The sequence below is a fragment of the Caretta caretta genome, chromosome 7 (assembly GCF_965140235.1).
Source record: "Caretta caretta isolate rCarCar2 chromosome 7, rCarCar1.hap1, whole genome shotgun sequence".
Taxonomy (NCBI): Eukaryota; Metazoa; Chordata; order Testudines; family Cheloniidae; genus Caretta; species Caretta caretta.
Window position 1 is genome coordinate 55,480,919 of NC_134212.1, and position 16,025 is coordinate 55,496,943.

General features: G+C 49.0%; 1 protein-coding gene across 8 annotated transcripts in view; it reads right to left on the bottom strand.

The window, feature by feature from the left end:
- SEC31B (SEC31 homolog B, COPII component) overlaps nt 1–16,025 on the bottom strand; it is a 43,786-nt gene that overhangs the window by 21,957 nt on the left and 5,804 nt on the right. For 7 of the 8 annotated variants that reach the window (XR_012669323.1, XM_048857677.2, XM_048857678.2 and 4 more), the window contains 10 exons: nt 15,695–15,783; nt 11,198–11,321; nt 9,975–10,170; nt 8,677–8,772; nt 7,354–7,494; nt 5,276–5,418; nt 4,933–5,032; nt 3,841–4,002; nt 1,799–1,951; nt 356–586 (listed from right to left, as the gene is read on the bottom strand). Coding sequence is in view for 7 of the 8 variants with exons in the window: in XM_048857681.2 (XP_048713638.1) it covers nt 356–586; nt 1,799–1,951; nt 3,841–4,002; nt 4,933–5,032; nt 5,276–5,418; nt 7,354–7,494; nt 8,677–8,772; nt 9,975–10,170; nt 11,198–11,321; nt 15,695–15,783 (1,435 nt within the window). In the remaining variant the exon portion in view is untranslated. The remainder of the gene's footprint in view (nt 1–355; nt 587–1,798; nt 1,952–3,840; nt 4,003–4,932; nt 5,033–5,275; nt 5,419–7,353; nt 7,495–8,676; nt 8,773–9,974; nt 10,171–11,197; nt 11,322–15,694; nt 15,784–16,025) is intronic. The other variant, XM_075130703.1, reaches the window with a different exon arrangement.

The following is a 16,025-nucleotide window of genomic DNA, read 5'->3' on the forward strand; positions in this document are numbered from 1 at the left end:
CACTCCACTGAGATCACTACAGGCCTAGAGGAGGCTGAGTGTCTGCCTGGCACTGCTGCGTACAGTATCCTGACTGAGCCCCCGACACAGTCTGATGCCAGCACTGTACCTATGAAAAGGAGAGGAGGCCTCCAGCCCTATGCGTTTAGCTTTTAACCAAGGCTTTGCCCAAGCGGGTGGTTATGGGGTGTGTTTATGGCGAAACTCCCAGTCAGTCTGTTCTGTTTATTGCTGTCCCTTGAAGAGCTGGGAATACATGAGGCCAGGGGCAAGTGTGATGGGCACGTGGAGAACCCATGCCAGGAATGCAGAGGCATTGGAATGAGGTCTCTGGCCTTCATCAGGGCTGTCCTACCTTCAGGAAGTTCCAGAGATTCTCTTCAAACTGCAACTGGGCTGCCTGGATCTTGCTCTGGCAATAGTCCAGGAGGTTTCCCGACTGCAGGGCCATCTGCAGTTCTCTGGATCGGGCCAGGAACTCCGTCTCAGTAACGACCTGGCTGATGAACACCTGGCGTGGGGGACTCTGCTGCATTTGCGGTGCTGGGGCCTTGGAGAGGCCAAACGTGATTAATTTCCCCCCAAACTGAGAAGGAGAGAGGGAAAAAGTAAGTGTCCATACACGTGAGGGTAAAAACCAGCACACACTAATTTTGGGAGCTGGAGAGGCCTCAGCAGACACCAATGGCCCTGAACAGGGCAATCACGAGGAACCCAGGCACACCACAGCTGCGCACACACAGATGCTGCTGTCTTCTGCAGGGATCAAACCCAGGACCTGCAGCATCAGAACCACAATCCTCAGTGACACCCACTGTGCGTATGCAGTCATATGTAGCTCACTGCAAACGTCAACAGCACAGAGGACCAGATGCTGTTTGGAATGACTCTTCTGTGCAACAGAGGGGCCAACTGCAACAGACATCATCAAACTAATGGAGTACACTGGAGCCTTTACTTATTTAATTTAGTAATTTTGTATTATGCTACTGTGGGTTCACCTTCTGTTGCTACAGTTTCAAGCTTAACAGAGTGAAAATCACCACTGGTGCTTTTCTCAAATGTGGAGACTCTAGGAGCACACGAAATCCAAGGATAGTGACCACAGACACAATGACCTTACTGGCATAGGGTTATTCCTAGGTCACCCACTCATGTCAAGCGTTCTTAAGCCTACGGCCTAGTAACGTACATCTATTTAGCATACATTGATTATAGATGAAATAGCATATGAACTGATCATAACAGCACATAACACAATGCTAAATGGATGACAGAAGGAACAAACTGGCTACAACACTTCTCTGAAACGGCACAAGCCAGGGCAGCGGATAAGAAAGCAGGGCAGCAGCACAATCTGGGAGAAAAGCGGGGTGGCAGAAGAGGAGAGGGAGACAATAAGGATATGGGGGAGAAGAGGGAATAGGGAAAGGGGAAAAGATGGACAATGGACTGGGAGGAAAGGCAGGAGAGAACAGACCTTGCCTACAAGGAAAGCACTTCTGAGACTGGGCTAGTTTCATTAAACTATCCAATGGGAAGGACATGGGAGTCAAACAGCAGCTCCCTCCCTTCAGAGCAAGCCCCCATCACTGCTATAGGGACAGATGTTGTTGGCGAGGCCTCTGAACACCGCAGCAAAGGATTCCCTGCCAACGGAGCCACACAGCCCTCCATCAAAACTGCCAGCACCATAAAAATCACAACGGTTCCTAACATGGGAACCAGATCCCCTCTGAGCCCCCCATGGGGGCCATAACCACTCTCCTTTCCAGGCAAGAATGCGCCGCACACTTACTGCAAACGAGACCCCCACCGGCCTGCGAATCCACTTGGGGGGCTTTTTCAGTGGAGGGATCAAGGTGGTCTGAGCCACCTGCTCCGGCACCTGAAGAGGAGGAAGGGTCCGTCCCGTGCCGAAGGGGTCCAGGTTGTTAAAGGAGGAGGAGATCTGAGATCAGAGGAGGGAAATAAAAAAAGTTACATCTCACTCTCCAGGCAATAAGATCATTCAGCCCGGCCCAGGTGTTAGTTACCCTCCTCTGGTTATTCTCGGTGGTGAAGAAATAGGATATTAGCATGTTCCCAGGGGCAGTGACAGCACATCCTTATGAGCGACACAGCATACCTGGGATACACACCTTATACAAACCTCAGTGAGTTTTAGTTCTTAAATGGGTTTCAGCTTGAGAAGTTACTTCTCTCTATTAACATGAAAACTTCCAAAGGGAAGCTGTTTGTCCTACCACCTCACTCCTAAATAAAAAGATTACTAAATGTCATTGTCTCCCACAAAGAAGGCGAACAACTGGTCATAACTTGTCTGACTTGTTTTTAATTTTTGCTGATGGGGGACTGTTGAGTGGTTGTTTGTTGCGAGGGTCTTTTAAACCAGTTATTTTTATAGGATTGTGTGTTGAATGTTCTGTCAACTGGCGCTATGACGACATCTCATGACATTTTCACCCAGAGGACACTGTGGCAGCCTCCTCAAAAGTGTCCTGAGCTGTATTTTTTAAATATTTCTGGGAGATCACAGACATGCAGCCCCTGTGGCATGCAAACATTAACCATTTTTTTAAATTGCTGGCTTAAGCAGGTCCTTCCCCAGAACTGAAGTTCGCTATGCATGACCCAACTTGAACCTAACAGGACCAAATAGCATGGCTCCAAGATAGGCCTCGCACCAGATTTATCCAAAGATCCTGGAGGGAGGCAGGGAAGTCAGAGTGAGCGAAGATGACAAATAATAAGAACCCAGGGTAAGGCTGAGAAGCTTCACCTTTTAGGTCAACAAGGCCGTTGAGGGAAGACTGACCTTCCAGAACCCCAAAACTGATCACCTCAGGGGAAGGCAGTCAGCACACCACCACACCGGCTATGCCAACCCTCCACCAGCCTCTCTACGCCCTGAAAAAGCCTGCTGACGTGAAGCACTGGGCCAGCCACAGGACCTGCTAACTCCTTGACGGCAGTTCTAGCTCCTATCTCCGAACAGTCCAGAACCCTACAAGAGCGGAGGAGTCTGAGAGTCGCTTTATTTTCCTTTTTTCTATTTTTGCCCTTGTTTGTATGAAGTGGAAGACATCCCAGATTAATATTAGAGAATAAAACAGCGTGGTTGGTTGCACATTTATGTGTATATGCACCAGTGACGTCTACACAGGGAAAGTGCCAGAAAGTTCACCAGGTTTACCATCTCTAAACAGCATCATAAAGATGCTCATTAAAGCATGTCCTGTCTTTTGAGAGTCCTAAGAAACTCCAAGCTGTCTGCCAAATAAGAGTTGACAAACTTTGGCTTATCAGAACATTCTGCTAAGGCCTGTATTGTAATATTTCTGTTGGGGGAAGGGAGAATTGAAATTTAAGAAGGAAACTTTGTAATTGGCTCAGAGGCTGTGTTCCTGACATTAGATGACAATTTTGTTTTAATACCAAAAACCTGCTCCAAGCTATAGATTAGGATGGCTTGGGTAAAATTCTTTAGTCGAGGTGATATGTTTACTTCATTTTATTTTTGTTTAATAGCTTTAATAAAATTGATAAAAGGATACTGAGTCAGATTTCTGTCAATCAGCAACGTTGGTCCAGAATCCTTGAGGCTCTGGCTGGACTTTAGCCGGCCAGCCTAAAGCCAGACCACCTCCCCACAATTAATCTTTGGTTTTCACAAACAGCGTGTGGACCAGAGACCCCCACACAGGTGGGCTCACTGCAGCACCTGTGGCCACAGTGAAACAACACTCTACCTTCCAGTGCCCCCTCAACCCAAGCACCAACTGCCACACCATCACTGGCCCAGCCAGCACGCCCGTTCTCTGTTCCATGGGACTCTACCTTGTCAGCTTGAGTCTTCTGCTGAGCTGCTAGGCTCCCACCCATAACAGAATAAACGTTGATCCACCCATCGAAAGAGGCAGCGGAGAAGACTGATGGATTCCGAGGGCACCACTGGACATCAAAGCACCACTGGCTCTGAGTGGGCAGCTCATAAATCACCTAACATGGATGGGGAGGAGGCAGAATGTTATAAGGAACAGTCACTTGTTTTCCCCCAAGCCACTTACGCATGGCAGGTCTGTCACACATTCCTGACATTTCACCATGCATAATGCACCCTGAGCACGATCAACTTCCTTGTAGTCCACCAGTTAGGACACACTGCAGGTGCAATATTTCAGAGAAACTAGCACCAACACCAGGAGGCCCCAGAGAGCTGCAGTGTGTAAGAGCAGAAGGGTTTGGGCTGCAGAGTGAAATTGATTTGGAATGTGGAACCCTAGTCAGCTTCACTCTGTTTTCAAAGGCTATGACTAGCCTTGGGGTGGCATGTATCCTGCAGGCACCACACCCGCAGCTACACACCACAACGGAAGCCTCCAGCAGCAGGGGGAGAGTCCGGAAGCAGAGAGACAGAGGGACGCTATGCTGCAAAATCAGTGTAGATGTGGGGGTCATGGCTTGGGTACACAGAGAGCCCACATAGGGCATATACCTAGGGGTTCAGGTATAGGGCATTCTACTCTACTAGCCTAAGCTGCACCTCTCCAGCCACACTGCTATTTTTACCCATGCTAGCTGGGTGGGCAAGCATCTATATGCGACACACCACCAGAAGTGTAGACAGACATACTTAAAGTGCTTCTGCTCCCAGCACTGTAATGTGGTAGCACCTGCTGTCAAGGGAAGGAAATACCCCAGAAGAAAAATAGCAACAAAAAGGGAGAAATAAACCAACAAAAGAAAAGTCCTGGGGTAGACAGACAGACAGCGCACGTTCTCGCTCTCTCCAGAATGGGCATTGGAATGGTTTGGAAAATGCACCAAAGTGGGACAACATGTTAAATGACACACCCTCGGCACAGCATGCAAATACATACCAGGCAGAAAGTTTGTACTTACTGCCATGGAATCAAACCTGCAACGCACCTCACCAACGCAGGGGTTCCAGCACAAGATCTGGTTGTCTTTGGCACTACTGAGAAGGAGCTCAGGGTCAGCCTGGCACCAAGAGATAGACAGGACTCCCCTGAAACAGACCAGACGTAACAGTCGCTCCATGAAAGCAAGACGGCCCCGCTCCCTATTCCAGTCACACTGTAGCAGCTTATGTGGACGCTTTAGCACAGCAGCAGCATTGCTACATGACTTCTCTGCCTCAGTCAGGCTAGAATGAAACTCAGACATCTCTGCTCCTCAATTCAAACGCCAGACAGCCGGACCCTGAAAGATGGGAATCCTCAGAGAGGCAGAGCAACAGCTAGGCTCCTACCTTGTGTGCCCCTCCAGCTGGCTCAAAGGAGAGGTGGCAAAGCGTAGGTCCCATATCTGGATCACCGGCATGCGGTCGTCCTCAGAGGAAAGGACCAGCTGGGTAGCAACTTCTGGGTGCCAGGCCATTCCCGAGCAGTGCATCTGAGGACACAACAGCATAGGCTGACAACACCGTAGAGCTGACTGACAACAAATGAAGGCTGGGTTTACACTAATCAGTTAGCTCAAGGTAAGGCAGCTCACCTCAACCTAATTATGTCAGTGTCCACACTACAGCCTTGTTCTGCCCATATAAGTGCCCCACTACAATGACATCATAAATCCATCTCCACAAGAGGCGTAGCGCTTATGTTGATGTAGTTAAGGTGATGCAGTGTCTGTGTAGACTGTTGGCTGTCTGGTCAATTTCAGGGCTGGAGCTGTGAAATTGACAAGAAAGCTGAGCACCTGGGTCCCCAACCAGACTGCTGCCAGGTCTCTGCTCCAAGCTGGGCTGCCACCCAGGCTCCCAGCTTGGGCTGCTGCCTGGGCTCCCTGCTGGGAGCCCTGCTGTCCCCTGGGGTCCTGACTCCATGCTTCTGGCGGGGAGTCCAGCTGACCCCCCCAGCTCCCTCCTGGCTGGGAGCCTGGCTGTCTCCCCCTCTGAGAGCATGACAACCAACTGGACTCTGGGCATGAATCTCCTCACTGGAGGCGAGAAGCCCAGAGAACAGCTGGCCCCCAACACTGCCCCCTCTTCAGTTGGTGGGAGCGCTCCTGGTGAGGACACACATCACCGACAGAAGGAGGGTAGTGTGGACATTAGCCACCACAATAATTACTGCATGTAACCTGCAATGTACTGCATGTAACCTGCAATGGCTGTAAATTGACTTAACATAGGGTGATTTAAGATTGTAGTGTAGACATGCCCTCGGTGGCCCAGAGACATAACACTTAGTACTTAACTCTCCAGAGCACTAGAGACCAGCTAAATTTCGTAACACCCCCACGTGGAAGGTAAACATTGGTGCACCAGTTACACAGATGGGGAAACTAAGCAGACATATGTAGGGGCTGGCTCAGGGCCACACAGGAAATCAGTAGCAGAGCCAGGATTAAAACTCACAAGTACCCTGACCAGTCCACTAGACCACACTCCTCTTAGGAATGAGCTAGAACTCCAGGGCAAGCGCACCCTAGGCAAAGGGAGAGCAAAGGGTCTCATTTCTCATTTGGTTAGTGTGCAGGGACTTTTTCTTTTCTTTCACCAGCCATGGAGCTTCTAACGCAATCCTTGCCCAAGGAACAGTTTTCCTCATCTGCCTTGTAGATGGAGATCCCAGACTTGCCTCTGTAGCACACATTTCACCCCGGCAAGGTCATATGTTCACCTGACTGCTGGCCCAGACACACAAGAATCTGGCTCTCCCCTCCTCAGAGAAACATTTGTAACAGCAATGGGACATACAGAAACATCAGACATTTGGCTGCAGCTCCTCTGATTTCTGACAGATTGGTGACTTTATTCCTTTTCTTCGCTGCTTTAACGTGAACCTAGTGCTGGTGGAAGGTGCAGGTTCCCAGCCCAGTAGAGTGCTGCCCTGTGTTCACCCCATGTACAGCACAGCAGCAGCGTCAATTCCCCACACACCTCCCACATGCCTGTGCGCCTCAAAACTGATCTGGAGGGAGCACGCTAAGGAGCGGGCAGGTAGTTTGTTCCCATGGCCCATCTGATCCTTTGCCTCTCTCCTCAGCATGCTAAGAGGGACAAACAACAGGACCCTCTGGGCCACCGCAGTGGCACAGAATCCCTAAGGTGTAAGAATGCCCCGGCCAGGCTCTCTTGCACATCGTTGATAAACGTTGCACATCAGACGCCCCATGCAAACGTTGCACATCAGATGCCCCGTGCAAAGGTGCATCCCATGGGAGGGGTAGGTACTGCAGAGTCATCCCTGCCATTTGCACAGAAGGCCTCTTGCTCCGGGGCTATTCCCCCAGGGTCCCATGCAGCCCGTTTGCACTGGTGGGCTGCAGGGCAACTGAGAGGCCAGCCCTGGGAGGCCAGCCCACAGTCCTTCCCCCACTCACTCTGCTGCTGTGGTCGCTGATTTTGATGATGGGCTCGTTCTTTCTGAGGTCCCACACGACGGCCTTCCCACTGGGGTGAGCAGAGGACAGGATGTGCTGCACCTGACGATTCCAGGACACCGCGCTGATGTCTTCTTGAGGCTGACGAGGTAAGAGAGGCCACAGATTCATTATACCCGTGTGGGAGAATGGGGTTCCCATCACTGGCTTGACTCAGAGTGCACTAAGGGCTCAGACGCATTCCCAGAGGATCTATAGATTCTGTGCCACAATCACTGATTGAGTGAGTTGCTGATCAGGTAGGAAACATCAGCAGCACTGACGGCAACCGGCTAGGGCCGGGGAAGCCTTTAGGTGGAGAACACTAAGGAAAACGCCATTCTGAATGGGAACGTTCCCTAGGAAAGGCCATGAAGTTTAGGAAGCATGTACTGGATTCCACGCCACAGTCTGTATCGGCCACGTGTGTCATACACGATTAATGCCAACATGAAGCAATGCAATCAGACAGGGCTGAAGGGCTCAGCAGCCTGGGATATACGGAGATTAGGCTGCAGACTAGAGACCCCAGTGAGAGAACACACATGGGAAGAGGACCTGTTGCAGCATCTCAGGAGCGCACAGAATCAAGGGCTAACTCCCCTCACCCTATCATAATGCACAAGGCAGGAAAGGAGGGTGTTCTGTCCCAGGAGAGGCTCAGCAGTCTTTTCACTGAGTGAATGACAACAGCTAATTGTGTTGCTCACAAGGGGGAGCTCGCTCGCTTATAAATCACTATTGGAAAGGGCTGCTTCCCCTTTAAAGCCAAGGGACACCATCCAGGAGTGACAGATGAGCCCCGCCCCACCTATTGCTTGTTGGCTGCGCTGTGGTATTACGCTAATCGAAGCCTCTGGTGTCTCTCAAGATCGCTAGCAGAACCCTTATTTCCCCAGAAAGGCCCGATAAGCATATTACGGAGAGCCCGACCTGCCCAGCTAGAGGATGTAACACACTGATTGGTTATCTCATTCAAATCCACCTAGTGCAAAGTCTCCATAGAGAACTTATCCCCGCCCAGCAGCACACCCACCAACACCGCACAACCTCCCCCTTGCCACATGGACCACCTCTGCCATCTCCCAGAAAAGAGGCCTGCTCTTAGGTTCTGATCTATTTCCCCAGTGACTGATTGGGTCTGTTCCATGCCCCACCTATCAGATGGATCCCTGGCTGTTACTGGAGTGGGATCACTCCCCGCTCCCTCCAGTCTCAGGTAGCTGTCCAGGGACGCAGCACTTCTAGTGAACAAGGACCCTGACCACAGAGAAGCCCCTTTACCTGAGATTTAGCCCCTGGCGTCATTGGCACACTGAAATTATTCAAGTCCCAGATGTAAATTTCAGAATCGTTGGCCCCAGAGGCCAGGAGGTTACACTGCAGGGAAAGCAAAAGCACTGTTATCTCTCCACTCACGAGATCCATGGGGGTAGAGAACGGATATCCTTAGACTAACCACAATAAAAAAAAACAACAAAACGAGAGGAGGTGTGAGCTAAGTGGAATCATACATCACTGGTTTTCGGCCCAGCCCAGAATGCATCCCTGCTGGGGCAGTGGGCCCCCCCCGAAAACGTGCCCACAGTACAAAGGGGAAGGGAGACGGAACCCCAAGTGGACCTTAGGGACTGGGGTGAGGGAGGAGAAGATTATTTTATATCTCTGGCACCTGCTACCCCAAAGGATCCCAAAATACTGAGCAGATTGGGCAGAGTGACCACAAACAGGGATCTCTGAAACGCAGCCATTGGTAAGGTGGGAAAAGGCAGCTATTTAACAGTGCACCGTGACAACAGGATGGAGTTAGAAATGACGCCTGTACTCCACTGGGTCTGCATGGGGAGTGTTCGGGAGCAGAGAATTATCCAGGTTATGACTAGTCATGGTCCCGGACTCCTTTCCAGTCCTCCCTCTTTGGCTGTGGATCACATCTACTTTTTTTGCCTAGTAAACTGCATGTTCAGAACACGTGTACAGCCTGACTCCCCCCAGCACACCCTGCCAAGGGGCAGAATGGCAAAGCTTCCCGGTCCGACTAAACACAGTCCAATGGCCGAGAGCCAAAGGCATTCCAAGCTCCAGGAAGGTGCAGGGCATCCACAAGGGCTGAGGCAAGCCCTGAACTGGCATCTAGGTCTCTGTGACCATCAGACACCTCAGTATTCAGACTATGATATATTTGTCTTACAATAGGGCCTAGATTCTCCAACCATGATCAAAGCCTCACTGTGCTAGGCACTGTACAAACACATACTAAGAGTATCCCTGCCACAGAGAACTAACTGTCTAACCAGACAAGACAAAGGGAGTATTAGCATCTCAGTTTTACAGATGGGCAACAGAGGCACAGAGAGATGAAGTGATCTGTACAAGGTCACACAGGGAGTCTGGAGCACTGAATCTAGATCTCCTGAGTCCCAGTTGAGTGCCTTTACAAGCAGCCCCTTCTTTGCTCCGGTCTACAGGCTGTCCACTCAAGACTTAATCCCTCTGAACAAGGGAGCTAGTCAGTGTGGAAGCCAGGATGGCTGTGCCAGGTCATGATAGAAGGCAGCTGTAGCATTTCACGGGCTGCACACCTGGAAAGGATTAAAGTCAAGAGCTCGAACGGGGCCAGTGTGCTTCTCCCTCCGTCCGATCACAGGCTCTGTCCCTGATGTCAGAATCTGGGTTGCGCTGAACAGCGTTAGCACTCCATTATCCCCTCCACCAGCAATCACCCCAGAGGAATCAGAAGGCCCGTTTCCAAAGCTGCCCCAGATCAGCTTGTGAAACCTAAGGAGAAAAGAGAAACCTGGCCAGAGTAAAGTCAGGGCAGAGCAACAGCATCTGACATGAGTCAGTTCATGCTAACTCACGCACAGGCACTTTTGCTAGGAATCCCAGCACCAGGGGGTGATGCTCCCAGCTCACACCCATCAGACATCCCAAGTGGTATCCCATCACCCTCCATCTCAAAGGGCAGCTCCCTTTCTCAGAGGGCAATGGGTCCTCATCACCCAAGAGCTGTGCCTCCCCCCCAACACCTTCCAAGGCGGAGAATTGCAAAGGTCAGCCCAGTACAAGCACAGCTACATTAGGGACTTTGCACTGATGTAGCTACACCGATCTAAACACCCAGTTTAAGTACACTGCCCAACTGGCTGTGGGAATCAGTGGGTGAAATTCTCTGACCTGTGTTATACAGGAGGTCAGATTAGATGGTCATAATTGCTCCTTGTGGCCTTGAATTCTGTGAAAATATCCTGGGTGGAAACCAGGGTATGTGGCACCACTGCAAGCCCTGCTTTATATCAGCGTTAGCATCTACACTGGGCGTCTGCACTGCTGTAGCTCTGTGGTGTAAATATCCCTGAACCCCAGGACTGCCGCCTATTAATAAATTATCTGGTGAATAGGTTTACCATCAGCCCCTTCCTGCCCAGTTTCACTACTCCATCTCATGGCCTTTTAATTTCATATCCTCATCAAAATATTACATGGGATGTGGGCCAATAGTCACCACTCACCCACCCACCCCAGCCACCCTATGGCACCTTCAGATTTCCCCACTGATCAATGTGGATGTACCATGGTCCTACATCTGAATAGATGAGTTCCAAACTCTTCCCACCTTGCCAAGCTGTGCAATGAGCATGCATTGGAGGATTGGTGCTGGGCAGGATTCTTTCCAGGCCCCAACATGTGATCAGCTTCACCCTGAAGATCTGAACAACCCCCCCTCCCCCCCGCGTCTCGCCCTGCACTGGTCATTAGTCAGATCCAGCCACTGTACCAACACGTTAGCAGGAAGCACCAGTACCTGTTGGAAGCAGGAAGGATTCCTCTGCACTTCATGTCCAGGGAAGGGTCCCTGAAGTCAATCTCAAAGATTTCCAGGGTGGCATTTGTACTGAAGGAGGCATCCAGCTGCTGAGCAGATGTTCCTAGACAAAAGTACGCGGAAAGGGGACACAGGTGAGAACTCTCAATGGGCCCCGGGTACAGAAAGAACAAGGCTTTTGCAAGGCAAAATAAGCCAATTCTTTAAAGACGGTCAGCATTACCATGGTGTTGTGGGAGCATTCTGCCTGCACATACAGCTTAGAGAACCACACGTTAAGACAAAAAGAAAAGGAGTACTTGTAGCACCTTAGAGACTAACCAATTTATTTGAGCATGAGCTTTCGTGAGCTACAGCTCACTTCATCAGATGCATACCGTGGAAACTGCAGCAGACTTTATATATACACAGAGAATATGAAACAATACCTCCTCCCACCCCACTGTCCTGCTGGTAATAGCTTATCTAAAGTGATCATCAGGTGGGCCATTTTCAGCACAAATCCAGGTTTTCTCAACCTCCACCCCCCCACACAAATTCACTCTCCTGCTGGTGCTAGCCCATCCAAAGTGACAACTCTTTACATAATCAAGTCGGGCTATTTCCTGCATAAATCCAGGTTTTCTCACATCCCCCCCACCCCCATACACACACAAACTCACTCTCCTGCTGGTAATAGCTCATCTAAACTGACCACTCTCCAAGTTTAAATCCAAGTTAAACCAGAACATCGGGGGGGGGGGGGTAGGAAAAAACATGAGGAAACAGGCTACCTTGCATAATGACTTAGCCACTCCCAGTCTCTATTCAAGCCTAAGTTAATAGTATCCAATTTGCAAATGAATTCCAATTCAGCAGTTTCTCGCTGGAGTCTGGATTTGAAGTTTTTTTGTTTTAAGATAGCGACCTTCATGTCTGTGATTGCGTGACCAGAGAGATTGAAGTGTTATCCGACTGGTTTATGAATGTTATAATTCTTGACATCTGATTTGTGTCCATTTATTCTTTTACGTAGAGACTGTCCAGTTTGACCAATGTACATGGCAGAGGGGCATTGCTGGCACATGATGGCATATATCACATTGGTGGATGTGCAGGTGAACGAGCCTCTGATAGTGTGGCTGATGTTATTAGGCCCTGTGATGGTGTCCCCTGAATGGATATGTGGGCACAATTGGCAACGGGCTTTGTTGCAAGGATAAGTTCCTGGGTTAGTGGTTCTGTTGTGTGGTATGTGGTTGTTGGTGAGTATTTGCTTCAGGTTGCGGGGCTGTCTGTAGGCAAGGACTGGCCTGTCTCCCAAGACTTGTGAGAGTGTTGGGTCATCCTTTAGGATAGGTTGTAGATCCTTAATAATGCGTTGGAGGGGTTTTAGTTGGGGGCTGAAAGTGACCGCTAGTGGCGTTCTGTTATTTTCTTTGTTAGGCCTGTCCTGTAGTAGGTAACTTCTGGGAACTCTTCTGGCTCTATCAATCTGTTTCTTTACTTCTGCAGGTGGGTATTGTAGTTGTAAGAAAGCTTGACAGAGATCTTGTAGGTGTTTGTCTCTGTCTGAGGGGTTGGAGCAAATGCGGTTGTATCGCAGAGCTTGGCTGTAGACGATGGATCGTGTGGTGTGGTCAGGGTGAAAGCTGGAGGCATGCAGGTAGGAATAGCGGTCAGTAGGTTTCCGGTATAGGGTGGTGTTTATGTGGCCATTGTTTATTAGCACTGTAGTGTCCAGGAAGTGGATCTCTTGTGTGGACTGGACCAGGCTGAGGTTGGTGGTGGGATGGAAATTGTTGAAATCATGGTGGAATTCCTCAAGGGCTTCTTTTCCATGGGTCCAGATGATGAAGATGTCATCAATATAGCGCAAGTAGAGTAGGGGCTTTAGGGGACGAGAGCTGAGGAAGCGTTGTTCTAAATCAGCCATAAAAATGTTGGCATACGGTGGGGCCATGCGGGTACCCATAGCAGTGCCGCTGATCTGAAGGTATACATTGTCCCCAAATGTGAAATAGTTATGGGTAAGGACAAAGTCACAAAGTTCAGCCACCAGGTTAGCCGTGACATTATCGGGGATAGTGTTCTTGACGGCTTGTAGTCCATCTTTGTGTGGAATGTTGGTGTAGAGGGCTTCTACAACCATAGTAGCCAGGATGGTGTTATCAGGAAGATCACCGATGGATTGAAGTTTCCTCAGGAAGTCAGTGGTGTCTCGAAGGTAGCTGGGAGTGCTGGTAGCGTAGGGCCTGAGGAGGGAGTCTACATAGCCAGACAATCCTGCTGTCAGGGTGCCAATGCCTGAGATGATGGGGTGCCCAGGATTTCCAGGTTTATGGATCTTGGGTAGTAGATAGAATATCCCAGGTCGGGGTTCCAGGGGTGTGTCTGTGCGGATTTGATCTTGTGCTTTTTCAGGAAGTTTCTTGAGCAAATGCTGTAGTTGCTTTTGGTAACCCTCAGTGCGATCAGAGGGCAATGGCTTGTAGAAAGTGGTGTTGGAGAGCTGCCGAGCAGCCTATTGTTCATATTCCGACCTATTCATGATGACAACAGCACCTCCTTTGTCAGCCTTTTTGATTATGATGTCAGAGTTGTTTCTGAGGCTGTGGATGGCATTGCGTTCCGCATGGCTGAGGTTATGGGGCAAGTGATGCTGCTTTTCCACAAAGGCTTTAAAAAGGGATCAGATCTTTCTCAAGAAATTCTGACCCTGAGAATTCTAATTAAATGTGCCTTTAATAAAGTCCCTGTGCCTGCCCCCTACAATACTTCCAGCCTCACCCACAAAGGCCTCCTGCCTCCTGTACTAATGCAGCTATTCCAGGGACCCTGGTTACAATTATGGTTCCAATTTGCACTGCAGACTGGGCCTTAATTGTGTTCATAAAGTCCTGGTCAGACCTTCGAGATCTAATTCACATCAGAGGCTCCTTAACTGGGGCTTCTCAAATACTTGCTGATGGTCCATGGAGAGTTGGCTGCTAATGTGGTGCTGGTTCTCTTCCCTGTTTCCGGCTGCTACATTCAAATAAAAGCAGCTAAAGATATATTGAGTAATTTCCTAATGTAGCTTTCCCATGCAAGCAAGTGCTATAGCTGCCACTGGAATGTTATTTGATTGCCAATGGGAAAGGAGGTGCACAGGAGACATACCCTATAGAAAAGTGATCCAAACTATGAAATTGTGCCACTCCTGATCTAGAGGGACTACAGCCAGTGCTCCATGGATGTAGCCTGGTTACAAAACACAATTAAGGATCAGTCTAGATTGCAAATTGGAGCCATACTTATAATCAACTGAACTTTAGCCAGTTGCCCGGACCTGCTTGTGTCTGTCGTGTAGAGAGGCCCGGATAGCCAGAACCGAAGAAAGTTTGTGAGAGTGAATAGGCAAGAAGACAGACAAGATGGGAGCCCAGACTGCCCTAGACAGGAGACACAGCTCGCTTGTTGTCACAATGTAGCAATGTCAGGTCATCAGCTCCTCATTTACACCAGCCTGTACTGCTGCTAATCCAAGGAATTTGCAAACTCTGCAAATCAGATATTAAAAGGACATTGCTAAGTGTTTCAATGAAACCTAAAGTTTGGGGGCTGAACAATGCAAATAGAAATGGCTTGGAATTCCACTGAGAACAACTTCATATTGAGTGGTTTCAGAGGAACAGCCGTGTTAGTCTGTATTCGCAAAAAGAAAAGGAGTACTTGTGGCACCTTAGAGACTAACCAATTTATTTGAGCATGAGCTTTCGTGAGCTACAGCTGCTCAAATAAATTGGTTAGTCTCTAAGGTGCCACAAGTACTCCTTTTCTTTTTTCATATTGAGTGTTCACTTTGCAGTGTTGGGAACCCAAAAGCAATAGCGTCTGAAGACCAGGAAGTGAAACTGACCATACTGAAAGAGAACATTAGTCTGTGGTCCAGCGTCTAAACTGAGTGAAGTGAGAAGAAATACATGGTGAAAAGCAAGCGCCTGATTTGTAAGGTCCTATCATGTTGAATAATTGGAGGTGTTTATGCAGTCAAATAAAGTGCAAAGTCATTTTAAAATATGTGGCACTAGATTTTTAAAAAGTGATCAGTTGTCCAAATTTATACATAAGAACGGCCATACTGGGTCTGACCAATGGTCCATCTAGCCCAATATCCTGTCTTCTGACAGTAGCCAATGCCAGGTGCCTTTACGCTTTACATGGGCTCATTAAGACGTTACATCAGAAAGGTCTGAGAATTTACACTCTGAAAAGCAGTCTCCTTCAAGGTCTCAAGCTGGGCATCCAAAAGTCACTAGTCACCTTTTAAAAAAATAGATCCTGATATTTATCTTGCCAATATCACTTTAATCAGCTCAAAAAAGAATTCAAGTGGTTCTTGATGGAATATAAGATAGTCCTGTCTCTCTGCACTGCATATAATGGATGGTTACACCACCTGTGTGGCTCCCACTTTCATTCTCACATGAATCCTACGGCTAGGGGAAGCTGTACCTGTCGCTAGGTAGATGGGGTGGTTGCTTGCTGGACTCCACACCTGAACAGCTGTTCGCTCAATTTCCTTTAGCTTCATTTTCTGGATTCTAGAAGAGATGTATACTGGGGTTAGCACAGTCTTGCAATGTCAGCATGGAAATTCACCAACCCAGCCACACAATCTACTTGCCTACCTGTAAAATGATAAAATAAATCCTGGTGGGTGAATAGCATTTAGCAGGGCTGAGTTGGGGTGTTTGGGAATTCATTAAAAAATCCAAATTAACCCAGGTTCCAGTATGTGACTCTACTTTGTGGCTTGAGCTCTTCCCATACTCTCATTACAGAG